The sequence below is a fragment of the Homarus americanus genome, unplaced genomic scaffold (genome assembly GCF_018991925.1).
Source record: "Homarus americanus isolate GMGI-L3 unplaced genomic scaffold, GMGI_Hamer_2.0 scaffold11302, whole genome shotgun sequence".
Classification (NCBI taxonomy): Eukaryota; Metazoa; Arthropoda; class Malacostraca; order Decapoda; family Nephropidae; genus Homarus; species Homarus americanus.
Genome location: NW_024736744.1, coordinates 2557282 through 2575920, shown reverse-complemented (window position 1 = coordinate 2575920; position 18639 = coordinate 2557282). Strand labels below are relative to the sequence as shown.

The 18639-nt window shown below is 37.8% G+C and overlaps 1 protein-coding gene across 5 annotated transcripts in view; it reads left to right on the top strand.

Annotated features, from left to right (window-relative positions):
* The first annotated feature begins 3534 nt into the window (after positions 1-3534).
* Positions 3535-18639, top strand: part of LOC121872464 (protein inturned-like) — a 33044-nt gene continuing 17939 nt past the window's right edge. For 2 of the 5 annotated variants that reach the window (XM_042375251.1, XM_042375246.1), the window contains exons 1-11: positions 3634-3738; positions 8705-8845; positions 9001-9173; positions 10264-10433; positions 11314-11473; positions 13329-13402; positions 16015-16092; positions 17108-17256; positions 17765-17866; positions 18156-18245; positions 18560-18637. In XM_042375251.1, coding sequence (XP_042231185.1) covers positions 8763-8845; positions 9001-9173; positions 10264-10433; positions 11314-11473; positions 13329-13402; positions 16015-16092; positions 17108-17256; positions 17765-17866; positions 18156-18245; positions 18560-18637 — 1157 coding nt within the window. In that variant the 5' untranslated portion in view covers positions 3634-3738; positions 8705-8762. Of the gene's footprint in view, positions 3904-8704; positions 8846-9000; positions 9174-10263; positions 10434-11313; positions 11474-13328; positions 13403-16014; positions 16093-17107; positions 17257-17764; positions 17867-18155; positions 18246-18559; positions 18638-18639 lie in introns of all 5 variants that reach the window. The other 3 variants (XM_042375250.1, XM_042375249.1, XM_042375247.1) reach the window with 3 other exon arrangements.

The window sequence follows — 18639 nt, the reverse complement described above, 5'->3', positions numbered from 1 at the left end:
TGTGTGTGTGTGTTATCAAGACTAGAGGGACAGAGGCAGCCAGTGAGCGAGATATTCCCTGGGACAAGTTCTTATCTCATACCTGTTAATATAACCACTATCTGAGCCGGTGGTCCCAGAGTTAAGGGGCGTCATTCACCACTTTTTCCGTCAACTTTCCGGGGTTTTTTGTTTTTTCCACCAGTTGTCAATTATTCTTGGGCGTCTCGTTTCCGCCTGATTGACCTGCGCCAATTTCCGTGGTCAAGTTAAGATCTATACTCGATAATGAGGATATTTATATGAAATAAATATCGACACACGTAAAATAACTACATTTAATTTTAAAAATATATAGTATCGCATTTTTAATAAATTGCTTAAGTAACTCAAGTCAGATTATAAGAGAGTTTCAGTGTCGATGGTACGCTATTTTAGTAGACAAAGAGACACTAACAGAGACAGAAGTGGAGAGAAAGAGACAGAAGTGGAGAGAAAGAGACAGAAGTGGAGAGAAAGAGACAGAAAGACACACTAGAGCGACAGTAATAACAATGAAGGTATTTGTGTGGTGGTCCGGCCAACAGCAGGTGAGGAGGCCCCTGTGTTAGGTGTTGTCTCAGGAAATACACTATACAGAGTAAGAGGGAGGGAAGAAGAGGAGTAAGAGGAAGGGGAAGAGGAGTAAGAGGAAGAGAAGAAGAGTAATGGAAAAGAGATAAAGAGGCGAGAGGAAGAAGGAAGATGGCTCTCTCTTCTTGTGTATGTATATAATGCTTGCAGAGGTGTACGTACTGGTTTAGCTATACATGTGTGCGTGTTTACATGTTTATCCAGTTTTAATAGAGTCAGTACCTACCCAGTATACCTGCCCAGTACCTACCCAGTATACCTGCCCAGTACCTACCCAGTATACCTGCCCAGTACTTACCCAGTATACCTGCCCAGTACCTACCCAGTATACCTGCCCAGTACTTACCCAGTATACCTGCCCAGTACCTACCCAGTATACCTGCCCAGTATACCTGCCCAGTACCTACCCAGTATACCTGCCCAGTACCTACCCAGTATACCCGCCGACGATAAAAAAGAGTGAGGTGAAAAGTGACGCGTAGGATTAATGATAAAATAATAATAATGTGTTACGACTTTATAACTTTTTCCTGCCGTAGTGGCCGCTTATACGGTATAGGCACTGATCTGGCTCTTAACATTCACTTTAGAACAAACCATGCTAACCTAACCTAATATAACATATAGCGTGACCGAACCTAACCTAACATATACAGTGTACAGGGAAAGAATCTTATATCCTATACTCCAGCTGTGAAATAAACTGGGAATCATTGGCTTGCTAGGCGAACTGTCTCTCCATCCAAATCCACAGTAGCCGTGAGCGCTGTAGATATTACACACACATACTGTACACACACAAGACCTTCCCTTAATAAAGCATTCACCAGGGCTTTGCTGTATACCCACGTTCCCTCAGGATTCTCTACAGCCCGTAATATAATTTTCCACGTAAATGGGACACAAAATCTAGCATATTTAGACCAAGTTGCAGATATGGGAAACATCTTGTCAAAGCTGCCCTGAGACGGTAATATGTTGTCTCGGCTCTGGTCCTACAGTACAGTACGTGGTCGGTCTCTCGTCCCTCGTTAAAAATATATAAAATTATAATATTACGAACCTTTGGGAGTTTGAGCCTGCACCAGCGGCCCTCAATACCTTGAATGGCCGCAGCCAGCCACAGTCAAGCCAGAGTTGATGGTTAATGTTTAGGGTAAAGAATATACGTTTTTAGTAACTCGTTTTTGCAGGAAGTTTTCAACAACTCAAATTCAACGGTTTTTATTTTTTCAGAGAGTAGACTTTCCTCTCCCAAATCTATAGAACTTCTACATATCATTCCGTGTTTTGATTCAATATATAATTACAGTACGTAATTAACTAATATTTACTTCAGTAAATGTATGTTTAGCCATACAGTATATTTCAACTTATAATTTTCATAAACTAAACGAAGTAACACTGTACATATCTATAGTTTAATTAATTTACACACAAAAAAAGAATTAGACAGAAACAACAAGCAATGAAGACGGGAATAAAAATTAAAACTATAAATATAGGGTATTGGTGAGGTAAACTGTACTGTACTAACGACCCCTTAGCAGCGTCTGCCAGTACTGTATGTAACTCATTAATCAGTGAGTGCTTATCATTATCTTAGCCTCTACACTCCAACAAAGAAACACATCACATACAGTACATATGTCAGTATTTTTTTTTCAGGTAATTTCCAACGCACGTAAATACATTTGAAATTTTATAGGATCTACCGGTATCTGTAGGTGGACGCAAATGTTTCGTATTCTCAATGTATACCTTCAGTCTGCTTTAGGAGGGACTACACACTCCCACCTGAGTACTTTCAAGTTACAGTCGAGCAATTTGTTAAAGATGTGTTTAAACTGGGAATGGAGACGAACACTTTGAAGCTTTATTCATGACTCTCACCCGTACAGGAAAGAGAACCTTCAAGCTCAAGGTTATAGGCGAGCTACATATCCTGTAGATGGATTCACTGCAGCTGTACAAATCCGATAACCCGAGACTGCATGGGTACAAACTCTTCCCTCAGTAAGAAATTGTGTAGTTGAACAGAAATGAAAGAAAAATACTTTAATACTCTTTGTGGGTTCTGGTCTAACTACAGAGAGAGGAAGAAATATTATGTTGTGTGGCTGGGCATTGGATAAAGAGCACTCAAGACTCTCGCCTCGAACTCTCTGTCAATGGGGACGTAATTTCTCGATTGGAAGGGTGAGGCCGTCGTGTGCAGTGCCAGCCTTGTGTGCTGGAGGCTTACTATTTTAGAAAGTTATTTTATAGCCGCTCGGGCTGTTGGAACTCCTAAGCGCTTACGAAATGTAACCCGTTGGTAAACCCAAAAGTCAACCAGAGTACCTGGGGAAAATCTGCCATATTTGGTAGGACTCACACTGTATAGCACCCTTCTCATAATCTTTCCTGTACCGGGGTGGAACCCAGGACATAATGTACCACCAACATCCCATATAACATAATTATACCTTATTTTAGCTATCGTTGTTACGTTATTAAAGACGTGGTTGAATCAACTGAGAATTTTTTACTTACTTTTTGCTTTTATCCTCTTCACCACTGATCAGCTCGTTAGCCTCTTGGGTGATTGGTCACGTCTCTGTCACGGACTGTTGGCAAGTACTGGGCATGTACCGGCTCCTGAACCTGCTCCAGTGTTGGTCAAGTCTGGTCTTGAAAGAGCTCACACTCGGTGCCGTCACAACACTCTCTGGTAGATTGTTCCAAGAGTTCACAACTACTGTGGAAAAGACCCACCTGTTGCAATAAATCTAAACACATTGTTGTGCTTGTCACAGTTACATTGACAAATAAATCAATGTTTTGTTTAATGGAAGACTCTGCTGCCAATGATTGAAAATAAGCTTTTAACGACTTTCCTTGGATATCCTTTGATAAATGAACTATACCTATGCCTGTGTTCCTGCATTGTCTTTGTATGTGTATATGGAGAGCCAAGGTGATCTTCTAAGACAATGTCAGTGACTAACACCTCTGGACATGGGTGCTACCATCGTCACCCATGAAGTGCCTCAAGTTCTCTGTGGAGGACCGTAAACACACCTGTTGAGTGTTGCAGGTTAAAGACCTTAGGAGGTGAAGCACAAGCCTGCATTTTAATGTAAAGTATGTAATGTTGATCAATATATCTAGTGACACACCCACAGGCGATTGTATTAGACGGATTATTCACTTATATGGTAATGCATGGTGCTTGTAGAGTGACATAATGGCCACATAATTAGGTGCTGTAAGCAGGTGTCTTAATATCATGTACCTTATACTGTACAGGTAAGTGACATTACTTCACTCACTCTATTATGTTCGGTGTTTAATATCACAATGTTTTATACCAAATTTAAAGGTAACAATAACAAGAAGTTAAATATCTGCTTAAAGGTGTTTGTATTTAAACAAGGTATCATGTTCCTGTATTTGTAAATATTTAAAAGTATTGTCAGATAAGTTTTTGTAAACATCTTTATGTAAATGAAAGAAATTTTGATAATATTTTAATGCTATAAATAATCATATTGAAATTGATACAACATTCTCTGGCAGATTGTTGGTATTATTTTAGTTTTGGTTATCCGGGGAATATTAGGGGTCCCCTCCCCAGTTAGGTTAGATATAGTTAGGTTAGGTTAAGTTAGGTTAGTTTGGATAACTAAATACAGAGATGACCGAAGCTTTAATTTTACCACTAATTTGAGTAAGATGATACTCTAGGACAGGGTTACAGGTTAACCAACAAGTATACAGTACAAATGTTCCTAGTCTTGATGTTAAGGTACAGTAGTATATTATGCTCTACAGTTCTGTATATTTGACAAGAATGGTCCAGCCACGGTACAATGAATTACCCAAAAGTACCCAAAAGTATATTAAATCAGGGTAAAATCTTAACGAATATATGTTTTACATCAATAAAACCTGATTAATAATGTTTTCATTGAAATGTAGTCAAAATAATGAAATAATAAACAGCGAAAAATGCTAAATTCCTAAGAGGCGCCTATCCAAAATGGAGATATAATTACCAATGTTTCTGTTACTTTGGATATTTAACATAGCCGTAGGATTTACTTTTCGTTAGGTTAGGTTAGGTTAGCGAAGTGCATCACGATGGATCTGAGTTATCTCCCTTGTTCACGAACTCTTTGGAATTTAGCGTTCGCGAATACTGAAAGTTTTTCGCTGTTTATTATTTCATCTTACAAATTATTTTTACAAAATTACACTAAAAATATTATTAAACATGTTTTGTGTATGTATAACAGATATTCGTTAAGATTTTACCCTTATTTGCTATACTTTTAGGTACTTTTGGGTAATTCGTGGCTCCTGTCCAGCCATAGGAGCAGCCTGGGAAAATTTAGCCAATAAAATATGAAAGCTTTCTTACCTCAAGAAACATACAAAAAATGCAGGAGAAATGCATTTTTTGTTGTTTAATTTTTGTGACTTGCATTTTCCGTTTGCAGAGTTCCCACCCCCATCCACCAAATTGACTTTTCAATTGCTACAACCAATAAGTTTATTGTTCGTAAAATAAAGAAAATTTGCCCACTAGACTTAACCTAACCTATAGTACTATACTGTAGCTATTTTCTATTTCATATTTTAAAATATAATAAAATTCCTCTCTGCAAAAATAACCATCTCTAGTATAGTCAAAACACGGTGCTCATGGCAAGGTTCTGTTTTGCCATCTTCCTCTGCCCATTTTGCACATCAAAACTAATATATTGCAAAACCCATTCCTCCCTCATCCTTTGTACTTTTTTCAAGGTAAGGAAGCCTTTATCATCTTTGGAAAAATTTCAAAGGTTGCTGCTGACGTGGATCCACTTTCGGCAAGTAATATGTAAATAAATAAACTACATTGTCCCAGTAATGTGATAAAAATAATAATAATAATAATTAACGGTTTATTGAAAGAGCATGGCAACCAGAAGGCTGAAAACATACAGCTACATAATTGGGGAATGGGTCTCTTGATTTACAAATAATATACAAGTAACATAAGTGATACAAATATGATATATAAAGATTAGGTGGGGAGAAGCTCAAACTACAGGGCATTTTAACATAGTGATAGTGCATAAAGTAAGATTGACTGGGAGTGAATGCACTGGTTGATTACAAGTTATTGATAATTTTTGCAATGGTTGGGACTGGGCTGTTCTTCTAGCAATCAGTTCGTGCTCATATGGGCTAGATGCGGTTGTGGTGTCGAACAGCAATTCTTGGACGAGGGATCTCGGGTGGTAGTAGGAGCCGGTGTCGAGGATGGTGCAGAAGCTTCTCACCAAATTTGCAGATGAGGTCTTGGTGATGGTCAGAAAGAGCCGAGAGGGTCACTGATATTGAGTGTTTACAAGAGTGCGGAATGTTTCATAGACATGGTACATCCCAGAGTGCTAAGAGAGTTGTGCAACGAGCTTGCCGAGCCCCTGAAGATCCTGTTTTGTAAATTCCTGGATGAACAAAAGGTCCCCAGTGAATGGAAAGTGGATTATGTGAGTCCTATCTTCAAGAAGGGCGATCGTCACTCCACGAACAACTATAGACCGATGAGCCTGACCAGCACAATATGTAAAGTACTTGAGAGTATTATCAGAGATGCCGCAATGGAACATCTACTACGAAACAACCTTGTAAAGGATTGCCAACACTGTTTTATGCCGGGGCGCTCCTGCTTAACACAATTGCTCAAGGTATTGGATATTTGGACCCATATTCTGGAACAGGGTGGTAATATCGACAATATTTACCTACATTTTGCCAAGGCTTTCGACAGTGTACCCCACGAAAGGCTGAAAATCAAACTGGAAGGGTACGGAATTTGGGGAAATGTCCGAGTGTGGATAGAAGACTTTCTACATGACCGCAAGCAGTGTGTGGTGATTAATGGCACGAAATCATCATCCGTACCTGTCACAAGCGGGTACCACAGTGCAGTGTATTGGGCCCACTGTTGTTTGTTTGTTTCATAAATGACGTGCCTGACGTACACTCCTCCATACAAATGTTTGCCGATGACGCCAAGTTATTTCGGGAAATTAGGTACCAAGCAGATTGTAAAGAGCTGCAGATGGATCTCTTTGAGCTTCAAAACTGGTTGAAGAAATGGCTTCTAAGATTCAATGTCGCGAAGTGTAAAAGGCTGCACCTGGGACGTACCAATGGGAAGGAGGTGTATCATATGTCCCAATGGGACGAAGTAACTGCTTCAATTGAGACTGAATGTGAAAAGAACCTAGGTGTGTATGTTGACAATGAGCTGTAGTTTTCAGGCCATTGTGAGAAGAAGGTAAATCAGGCAACTAAATTATTAGGTCTTATAAGAAAGTCGTTCAGATGTCTAGACGGTCCGACCCTTTTGACGATCTTCAAGAGTGAAGTGCTTCCCTGTCTGGAGTACTGTCACCCCGTCTGATCCCCAAGATATGCTATGGACTGTCAGTTGATTGAAAATGTTCAAAGGAGGGCCGCCAGACTATTGCCTGCACTACGGCACCTCAGCTACCCTGAGAGATTAAGGCACCTGAAATTGCCTAGCTTATACTACAGACGGGTAAGGAGCGACCTAATTGAGGTGTATAAGCATCTCAAAGGGCACTACTCAATCGAGTGCCCTTACCTGGAGCTGGCGGACGCTCGTCCCACAAGGGGTCACAGCAAAAGGTTGAAGAAGCCGCAAGTCAAGAAAACTGTGAGGGGTAACTTTTTCGGAGTGAGAATTGTGAACTCTTGGAACAATCTGCCAGAGAGTGTTGTGATGGCACCGAGTGTGAGCTCTTTCAAGACTAGACTTGATAAGCACTGGAGCAGGTTCAGATACATTCAGGAGCTGGGGGGAGGGGGGGGCAAGTCTTGACCTAGAGCCATCACCACCAGACCTTGACCATCACAGTAATTATTGATGGAGGAGTACAGTACTGTACAGTATTTGGATCAGATGAAGAAAATAAATAAATGTAATGATGTTCCCACTGTACAAGTGGGTTGGTGATTGAAAAGGCAGCCAGCTGTAAAACTTGCTTGAAATTTGTGTGAAAGCAACTGGGACACCATGCCATCTGGTGAACACAAGTAGCACATATACAGCTCCTCCCCGACTTACGACAGGGTTAGGGACCTAAATCCAGGTCGTAAGTCGAAATGGTCGTAAGTCGAAAATGCTTATGTAAATATAAATGATACATAGAAAATCTATAATGGGTGTCTATTTTTCTTCTCAGCACAACAAAACTCTCACCTTTAAGCTTGCCAGCCATTTTAAAGTGAATTACAAACGAAAATTTTGTCAGTACACAGCGCAATCACTAACGTTGGGACTTGAAAATACGTAATTTGACAAAATTTTGGTACGACTGAGGCGGTCGTATGTCTGGGTGGTCGTAAGTCGAGTAGGTCGTAAGTCGGGGAGGAGCTGTATAAAGTATGGAAAATGGCTGTAAAACAGTGATTATGATGATCATCATCATCATAGGACACATTTGGCAGTTTGCCAAAATTTATAAAGTCAGTGATTGAACTTTACTGTATTGTACAGTATACTGTACTGTATCTGTGAGCAAAAAGATACCACTGAACAGCTCTGTGGGTTTTCCTGCCACAATCATAGTTCACTAGTATTTTGTTTAATTAGTCAAATTGCCAAGAGCATCCGACCTACATGCCAATTCTTAAATAGATTTGAAGTAATTTTTTGCACTTAAGATTGTTAGATTAGCTTAGGTTTGTATGAATTTAGTCTTCTGCCATAGGTGACATAATTCTGCTTTCACACAGATCACCAAATGTCAAAATATCTCAATATTGCTACAGTACAGTGTTTGCATACTTAATTTTGTGCAAAGATATACAGGTCTAATGTTTGCAATCCTGCACTGTAGGAGGAATCCAAATTAGATAAGTACAGTAATTATAACTCGTAGTTTAACTGAATCTTTCCCAAATTATATTCTTACATGGAATTCTGTGCATTACAGTACTGTACAGAGATTACAATAGTTTTATCCTTGTATGTAATGTTGCTAATTCTGTGACTCCTTTTTCCATCTGATGAAGACTAATATTACAGGGTTGTTGGTTGCAGTAATTGATGGTAATGAGCTTCATATAAGGTTCATACTGCCACAATGGAGCCAGCTGATGACTATGATTCCAATAGTGAGAGTTATTCTGCAGAATCTTCAAGGCAGTCAGAAGAATCCTCAGATGAGTAAGTCAATGCAAATCAAGATTTGTCATGGCAAGGTTGTCTTAGCAATTTTTAATGATGTCTTACAAAACTAAACTGGGAATTTGTAGTATAATCTTCCATATTTTTAAGTATAATTCAAAAGCACTATAACAAATACCAAATATTGTACATAGGTATGAAGATGCAGAGTGGCTGAAACATGTTGAGAATGATGGCTCACTCCTCTATGTGGAGTCTTATGTTTCAAGTACAGTCAGAGAAAAACAAGTGCAAGCTCTTAAAGCATCTGGAGCAATTGAAAAGAAGCCAGCTGTCTTATCCCCAACAAAAGAAATAAAGAAGAAAAGTAAGTGAAGTTTGATATTTTATTTCAATCAATTATTGACTGTATCGTCTCTCTCTTATGCTCTTGATTAATGTGTTTACCTTTATGTGAGCATGTAAAATACTTCTCAAAGATTTGTTACCGTGCTTACCATCTTCACCTCATAAGCTCTATTGCAACACTAAATATAATCTAAAATATTGCACTTTATTATTTAGTTATCACATTAATGAAAAACTATACACTGCCATATTGGCCGAAGGTATGCAGGTAGTCTTTGATGACCTCAGAGAGTTGCAACCCCAGGTAGTCTTTGATGACCTCAGAGAGTTGCAACCCTTCTTGCCAGGTAGGAGAGCACTTGGAAGTGCTACACAATGCCCAGTTCCTACTCTGCTTAAGTGGGTGGGTGACAGGAAGAGCACTCAGCTGTAAAACTTTCTTCAAATTTACCTGATGGCAATCAGGACACCATGCTATCAGGTACCTGTACTGGGGGAAAAGGGCCATAAAATGATGATGATGAAGATGTTGATGACATATGGTAAGAAAGATTGTAGGAAGGATGTACTGTAGTTGATTCATCAGCTATACATATACTGTACAAGTCTAAAAGGAAGAAGACAAAAGCAGAAAAAGATAACATACAAGTGGATGGGAATAATTAACATTGGAGAAATAAGGAAGTAGAAGTCCATAAAAGGATAATTTGGATTGGGAGAATATGCAGCACATCACCACCATAGTGAATGCTGTCATGAGAATTTTGAGACACACTCATTTATTGTTCCCTTGGACCATGGTAGTTCTTGCATGGGCCACCGAAGTGAAAATGCAGTGAATATGTGTCATATGTGTCAGAAAATACCCATCCATCACTGTGTCAATACTGTACTGTGCCAAATGATTTATTTTGTATACAGTTAGTACATGGTGTAGATATTTTGCCTAATGCATTTTTTACATCTCTTAACCCAATGATACGGTTTCTTGATTTACTGATATTCCTTATTATTCATGACCTGTAGTGATGTTTGGCAAAAATGCATTTTATTTCTTAAGATGGTATTACAGTACATATATTCATTATAATCTGTTCTTTGCTTCACAGACAAACTTCTAAGATTACTGAAACGTAGACCAAGTGTAAGAGTTAAGGGCACATCACGAGTTGGTTTTGGGGGAGAAGGAGGAGCAAAAGGTGGGTCAGATTTGGCCTCCCCTCCTAAAGTGACCTTCAGGGATAACCCAAGTGGAGAAGTGAGGAAAGTTAATCTTCAGGTGAGTGAGGCTTTATGTAACTTGCTGTCTTAGATGAAACCAATTGATTAATGAATTTATAATGAGATCAAACTTTAATGAATGAAAGACAAATTTGTCCTCTGCAATTCTATTATTTATTGACTGAGATAAATCAGGATCAGTATACTGTATCAATTTTACAAGCTTTTTATATATTTAAGTCATCTCAGTGGACTTAAATTTTTGAGACATGATTAAAGTACAATACATAAAGCCATTAGAATTTTCAGTACAGGTATAGTGTATGGGCCCTTGACAAAGTTATGTGCAGCACAAAGATTTAATATTTTTTTTTATAATGAGTACTACAGTGTGTTGTACAGAGATTTATGGGATTTATATAAAATGTATTTGTACTGTGACTCCACAATTTTTATGATAATAATTGAGAATAATATCAGAACATAAAAAATTTGGAAGTTGTGTTAACACAAATATTCTCAAATGTTTAAGCTGTATTTGACTGCCTACATTTTAGTTCACAGCATCCTTACTGTAAGTGCTTGGTTATGAAGCTTTTTACATTTTTGGGAGTTTGTAAAATATCATCACCTACCAAAGCCTATGTTGTTGTGTATACTGTACTGTATTAAAAATTATCATCACATCTTACAGTAAATAATTCATACCCTGTACCTAAAGTTTTGGAATATAAAGAAATATTTAATGAACTTTTACCTATTCACTGCCTAGAGATATTTTCATCACTTATATAGTGCATTTATCTGTACCCACAGGCCATAACAATATAAATCTGGAAAGTTAATTAGTACTATAGTAATAATTGTCACTCATGAAGGCAAATAGAGTATATACTGTACAGTGCAGTCACTCTCACTCCTTTTATTGTGGGTTACAGGTTTATGAGGGTGGCAACAACCTGGGGAGACGGGCAAGTCTGTGTGAGACGGTTCTTGGTGTTGTGCCGGGCCGCTTCAGTGAACCTCCAGATTCACGAGTTATGGTTGCTGGCCTTGTGCCTGGCTCACAAGCACTAAGGAATGGAGTCATAAAGATTGGTAAGCAGAAGAATGAGAATTGCAGTATATTTAAGATTGCAACAAGTAGTCATTGATTACCTTAGGGATTAGTGACTCAGACTTGCCAGATAAGAGGACATTTTGAAGTCCTACATTTAATGCCAAGTTACCACTCTGTAAAAGTGGGTCCCAACCCAGCTGGAAAACTGGACTCCAATTTCCCTGAGGGCAACCAGAGCACCATGCCAGCTGGTGATCATAGCTAACCCACTCAAGTCTGGGAAAAGTGCCATAAATCGATGATGATGAAGAACAGTGTTATTCTACCTTTGTTCAGATACTTACATTAAGATTCCTGTTATGACAATTCTTATATTTTTGGCACAGGAGACAAAGCTTTAAAAGACATGGCATGTGCTTTGTGATACAACGCAAGGAAGTTGGGAGTCCCTATCACTACCCATGCATGGCGGTACCGATAGTTCTATTCTTTTATTAAAAATTATAAACAAGCAATGGTTACCAGGGTACCTTTACTTGCAATGTGCCCTAGCAGCAAAATGGAATTGCTGCAAACACTTTTTGGCAAATATTCCTCCTGTGTGTTCCTGGCATGGGCTTAAACTTACAAGGCCAGTAGTTGGAATTCAAGTCTGATTGAAATTAACTTATGTCTTTGTATGGCTCAAATCATTAACATTAAAATTACAGTGGTCCCTCGGTTAACAAACGCCTCGGTTAACGAATTACCTTCCATAAGAATATTCAATTTGGTTAACGAACAAAAATTCGGTTAACGAAATTCTTACGAAAACATGTCAACATGTTTTCGCTTGCTCACCAGCTGGTAGATTAGTCCGCCAATACAGTAATCGGTTCTAGGGCTTAAATTCGTTCCCATTTGAGTAAATATCAAGAAGGTTGTGCTATTAAATATTTTTACAAGTTTTATATTAAAATTATTAGTCATTTTAACACTTATTTAACATAATTGCAGTACAGGAAACTAGTTTTTGGTGCGCCCATCAGCCACTTCACTCACCCACCAAGACGTCAGTTTGTGTCTCTGTTCAGTGGAGGTAACATCTTGCTTGTGGGTCTCTTGAACATAAACTATTTTTACATTTTTACAGTACAAATATTGGTCATTCTGTAATTTACTTAACATATTGACAATATATAATGCAGTGCAGTGTTGATTTAAAGAAAATAATCTTGAATTACACCCGGTGAACTTCAAATTTTATTGGTGAAATGATGGCATCAATCAAGGGGTGATTTCTCTTCCATCCCTACTTCTTTCTCTTCTCCCTTCTCCTCCTCCACCTCCTACTTCAAATTCACATATGCATCATCAACCAGGAGCCTGCTACATACACACCTCAAAGTAAGTGTACTTTACTGCATTTTTTTTTTTACTTTGTATGTACTTTTCGGTGAGCTGGAACCAATTACCCAATATCCCATTGAAACAATGGTTTCAGTTAACGAAAGACCCTCTGGAACGAATTGAGTTTGTTAACCGAGGGACCACTATATGAGCATATGGGGGACCACTGTGAAAGCATTTCCACAGGAAATAGAAAAGTAGTAAATAAAAAATTACGTTTCCATTAAAATTATTCTAATTTGAAAATCAGGAGTAACAGAAAAATAGGAAATGAAAGTAAACTGAGATATTATTTAAAAGCCCACATAAGGCTGTTTGTGACAGACTAAACAATAAAGATACTGTTTAATGTTGGCTGAAGAAAGAAGTGTCAAGGAAGTTAATTCTTATGGTTGTTGCTACTCTTCTGTACTGTGTTTACATGAGTTAGGCAGACTACCAGGTGCTTGTTTTACTTGAAGATGTTTTAATACTTAACTGCCTCTACTCTGTCTGTGACCACAGGTGACTGGTTGAAGGAGGTGGATGAAACTGACGTCACATGGGATAATCTGGATGATATATTGGCAGAGCTACAGGTGAGCTAATTTTTTAACATCTCCCTTTATGTATACAGTAGACAGTACATACATTATTTTCCTGATTTACAAAAGGGTTCCATTGCTGAAAAACTTCTGTAAGTTCCTCTAAAAATGCTTCCCCAAAAGTCTTTATTAAGTGCCACAAAATATTTATTTAATGAAAATTTTGGTGTACACATTGATTGTAAACATATTTATGGTAAATGAAATACGGTAAATGCCATCCAGTAAAGTAAGATCTCATATTTCGCTTTTTTGAATTTCGCGAGCACTACCTAATGTAACCAAGTCTTATATTTGGCATAAAATATCGGGAATTTCGCAAGATCCAGCAAGCTGAACGCGAGATCCAGCAAGCTGAATGCTGGCCGCCGTCTTGAATGATGTCACAGCCCTCATACCAGTTACAGTCATTTTTGCTACACGTGTTTTGTCAATGCGAATTGGTTGCAATGTGATTGATGAATAGGGGAATGCTATTTGTAAAATGCGAAATTTTGCATAGGAATGCTGGCTATAACACGATTCCATCCTCAACGTTTTAAGTGTGGCACGGCGCGAGGTTATGCAATGTCTACAGTTCACTTTCGACATCACATCTTCAATTGATTCGTGTCTTTTGTTTGTGAAGTGTTTTTTGAGAGGTACTCTGTAATTTTTTTATTTATTATTTTTTTTTTTTTTTTGCAAATTTAACTGTTACCCATAAATACTGTATGAAAAGAATAAGTAAAAAGGATGTTTCGCAGTGAGGACTAATAACGGTTTACACCAGCGCTCTCTGTTTACATCACGTGATCAGTTGAATCGCGAGGTTTCTGTTAATTGCTCCATGATTTTCGCTGTTTTCTCCAATTTTGTTGTGTTAGTGATGGATATGGAAAGACAAGGTAAGAAGAATGTCTCCAAGAAGCGTTCTGGTGATGGAATTGCCGGTGGTGAACGTAAAAGAAGTTTACAAGAACGCAACTATCGTGTTGTAGCCCGTGCCATCCTACCGACCGCCCGGGCTGCTACTGTGTGCTTTTTTGGGTGGTGCTGCCACCTGTTGAGTCAAGATAATGGCCTCTACCTCTACTGGGGTCCTATTGGTGTTGGTGGGGGTGGGACAGACTCACCTAAGCAGCCAAATAAGGAAAAGGAGAAGCGGGACTATCATAAGGGAGTTAAGTTTGCCAAGTACTTGATGCAGGATAAGCAGCGTGTGATTAAGTTACTTGAGGAAGGCCTAAAAACTAGTTTCCGGAAAGCACAATCAGGTCAATAAAGGCAGAATTTGTATCATTTGGACGTTATAAATGGGAAAATCAGAGGTTGATGTAGAGTGGCCAGTCTATATTGTTATTTTTCCCATTAGTTTATTATTTGCATTTGGCGAATTTGAATTTGGTGCAATTTTTCCAGTCTATATTACTCGCGAAATACAAGATCTTACTGTACAGTAATGATTTTATAGCTGTACGTACGAAAACTGGTTAGACTTGAAACAAAGTGAACTTTATAAAATGCTAATCCAACATCTATAATAAATATATTTCTGAAGTAATACTGTACGTTGATTTCCATTCTATAATTAGAGATGCTTGTCTGAAAAAACGCTTGACCCCTGAGGAGTTATTGCATCATCCTAAACTCCCGTTGCTTTGTTTACATGGTACGAACACTCCCGTCGGTCAGCTAACGCTACACTTATCCTCTCTCATGCATTACAAACAATATCTACATCTCCAAATATTTGTTAACTTCCAAATTCCACATTTTCTCTTACAACTCTACACCATTATTGTATACAGATTACAGATTAATTTTATTTTGCATACAGTACAGTATTTAATTTACCACATACCTGTATTACATGAGAGTAAATGAGGAGAAATTGGACAATCAGGCAACTGGCTGAGTGACTGTGCTGGTGGAGATGAGTCTATGTGTCCTCAGTCAGTTTGAGGAGTAAGTTATAAGACAATGGCGACACATAGAAAGTTTATTTATAGACTTCCGGCAGTGATGAAATGCAAGAGGTGGATAATAATGAAGTAAGTTAGTAAAATGAGGAAGCATATGGGCAGAAAAAAAATGTTATTTTAGTATATTTTCATTACAGTCAACCCTCACTTTACGCGGTTAATTCAACCCACAGCGGCCCGCATAAAGTGAGAAACGCGTAAAGTGAACAACATAACATATGGGATTAATTGAAATTGAGACCGGGCCGACCCCCAAACTCCACTTTTTCCCGACACAATACGTACGTTTTACTAAAAATAACATCTTAACTTTATGATGGTATTCACCCACACATAATATAGAAAGGAACAGTCAATAAACTGAAGGTTAGGTTAGAAACATTGGTGGTGATGAAGCTAGTGCTGACACATACAAATAAATTATATGTGTACTTTATATGTTTATAAATGTGCTGACTTTAATCAAAGGCCAGTACAGTAAAGGGTATTTATGATAAATTTTACGAAATATTGATGATTATTAAACAGATGCCATTAACTAAAACAAATCTTTGAAATAGCCTGTATATATGTTAATGCTGAAGATTAATTCATTGTACTACTGTATTTAATTTTAAGTTTAATAAAATTGTTTTCTTACAGATTCCCTCAACAATTACTTTGTCCGTCCAAAAATGTGCCTCAGAGACCCTCCCAGAGGAGTTCGAGAGTGATCACAAGGTAATTCCTCTTAATTTTCAATATGTAGGTTTGGCTGATCATGACATATTAATCTTGACAGTTTTTCATGAAAATTAGGAAGGCCAGACATTTTTTGTTTTATATTTTATGGACCCACTAACAAATTTTAAAGAAATAAAATAAAATTTTTATTTTGGTATTAAATTTAAATAAATATTATTGATGACAGTTCTTGTTTAAAGTATATATCTATTCAAGCCCAAAGCTGCACAATAGTAGGTGAATTAATATTTAAATACTGTGCAGGTTTCCCTGGAGATACGAATGGGTTAGGTTCCAATAAAAACATTCGTGAGGTGAATAGTCTTATCATGAAAAGGAAAACATAACAAAAGACGCAGGCTGGAGGGAGGGGGGGTTTGTTTTGACACAGTGGGTGTAAATATGTCTCTGTGCATCTCTTCCAGAAGGCCACTCAAGCTGACTCCCACGGGTGCGCGATTTGAATTTTTGCTCGGAATAAAACTTGTATAAACAAGGGTAGCTTTTGGTGAATAAGAAAAAGGGTGTTAAATTATCATATCTCGAACGTTCATAAAGCGAGGGATGCTGATATTTTGAGGGATAATAACTTTAAAGTTTTATATTTAGATATTTTTCCTGGATATCATTCATGGTACTGAAAAATTTTCTTTGGAAATTAAATTATCTTTATTGTATTAAATTTTTTTGTCCTTTCCTTCTGGCATCATCTGTTGTATGGTTAAGTGGGCAGTGTAGAAAAGGCTCATATAGTCTAGGTTGTTTTATCATATTATGTCAAACTATTAGATATAGATCCTGACAGTAGAAAATTAAGGATTTGTTATGCACCTATTTGCTTATTTCAGCAGGATCCTTACTCATTGCAGAGCTTGTGTGAAGAATTCTATGATAGGTATTCAGGTTTAGCCACTGCACATCTGGAACCAAATGTGAGGGAAAGATTTTGCATCATATTTTATTACAACTCCTAGATAAGTTGAGGATTACTCATTTATTCTTCCCTTCACAGAGAGTAACACAGACTCAACTAGTGAAGGTGGTAACAGGTGTAGAGGTAACCAATCCAGACACAAACTACCTGCAGCAGTTGCCCCACACCCTCCTCTACCTCAGCCTTGTGGGTGTTACTGAGGATTCCCCCGATGGTGCTGACATAAGGTTAGTACACCACCACATTAATGTTCTTACATTTTTCCAATATTTGAAGAAAACATTAGTAAAGAGCCCTATGGATGCTTTCTTTCTGAAGTCACATTGGCCAAAGTTATTAATAAGACATTTTTATCATGGGCTACATCAATCTTGACTTGTTTTAATTCTTTATGAACTGTAATACTTACTATATTCATAACCATACTGTTGGACAATATACTGTATAGTTAACCATATCAAAATGTTTTGTGACAAAGCACCATATATTGCAAGTAATGTAAAACATTCCCATTCTTATCCCCTTGGGTACCTAGGTAATTTGTTCTGAATAAGATTGTCTGGTGTTATCCTAATAAAATATTAAAAGTGACATCTAGTAGTGAAGGGGTTATATTACCTTTTGTGTTAGCTGCACAGTTTCTTCCAAAAGATGTTAATATCTTTTCATTTTCTGCATCTCATATTTTTTTTTCATTTGTGTATAGTACTTAAAATAAGCAAATATATTTTATAGGTACCAGTTTCCAAATTGGAGTAACAAGTTAGTGAAGGTACGAGGAATGTTCATCACTACCGCTCATACCGTGCAGGAGGTGGTTGGTGCTCCAGCGCTGTGGTGAGTTCACTGCGATAAGTCAATATGTACTACATTTGGTATAGCATGGAAAGCTCACAATATTATTTCTAGCTTGCCACACTTGGCCAGGTGGCATCTATTATTATGCTCACCAGTTTTTTGGTTTTGTGCGTTAACAAGAGCCAACTGGGTATGGACTGTGGTAGAACATTGTGTTTCAGCATCAATCCTCCATTTTTTATTCATCTATTAACTTCATATTATCTTTCACCTGTACGCACTCCTTTAAACTTCCATTGATCTTACCACAGTTGTATTTTGTTTCCAGCTCCACTGTGTGTCTAGATGGGGAGTACTATCATGTTGCTTATGTTAGAGAGAACAATGATGTTTTTCTCCTGGCACTGCCACACACTTAGTAAGTATCATTATAATTTAAGGAAAACGTTTGTACAATAATTACAAAAATCAAAGGAAAATAAGTAATTGTTATAAGCTGTGCTATCGAGGAACAAATTGTATGTTTAGAGGCAAGGGAAGAGGACATGACACATTAGCTAAAGGGGAGAACATTTATTTAATGTCCATTATCAGTCAGGAAAATAATTTATACAGCTGACTTAAGTAGATAAACCAGACTAAAGTACGTATTAAAGTAATTTGTGTAGGTTGTTTGAAGAGCCTTAAATGAATGGATCAAATGTGACCATGTCAATTTTATTTTTGTTGCAGTGTGTCCAGTCATGATATTGTTGCATTGATGGACCAGATTGCCAGCCTAATTAAGTTTGAATTTGAAACACTATCCAAGT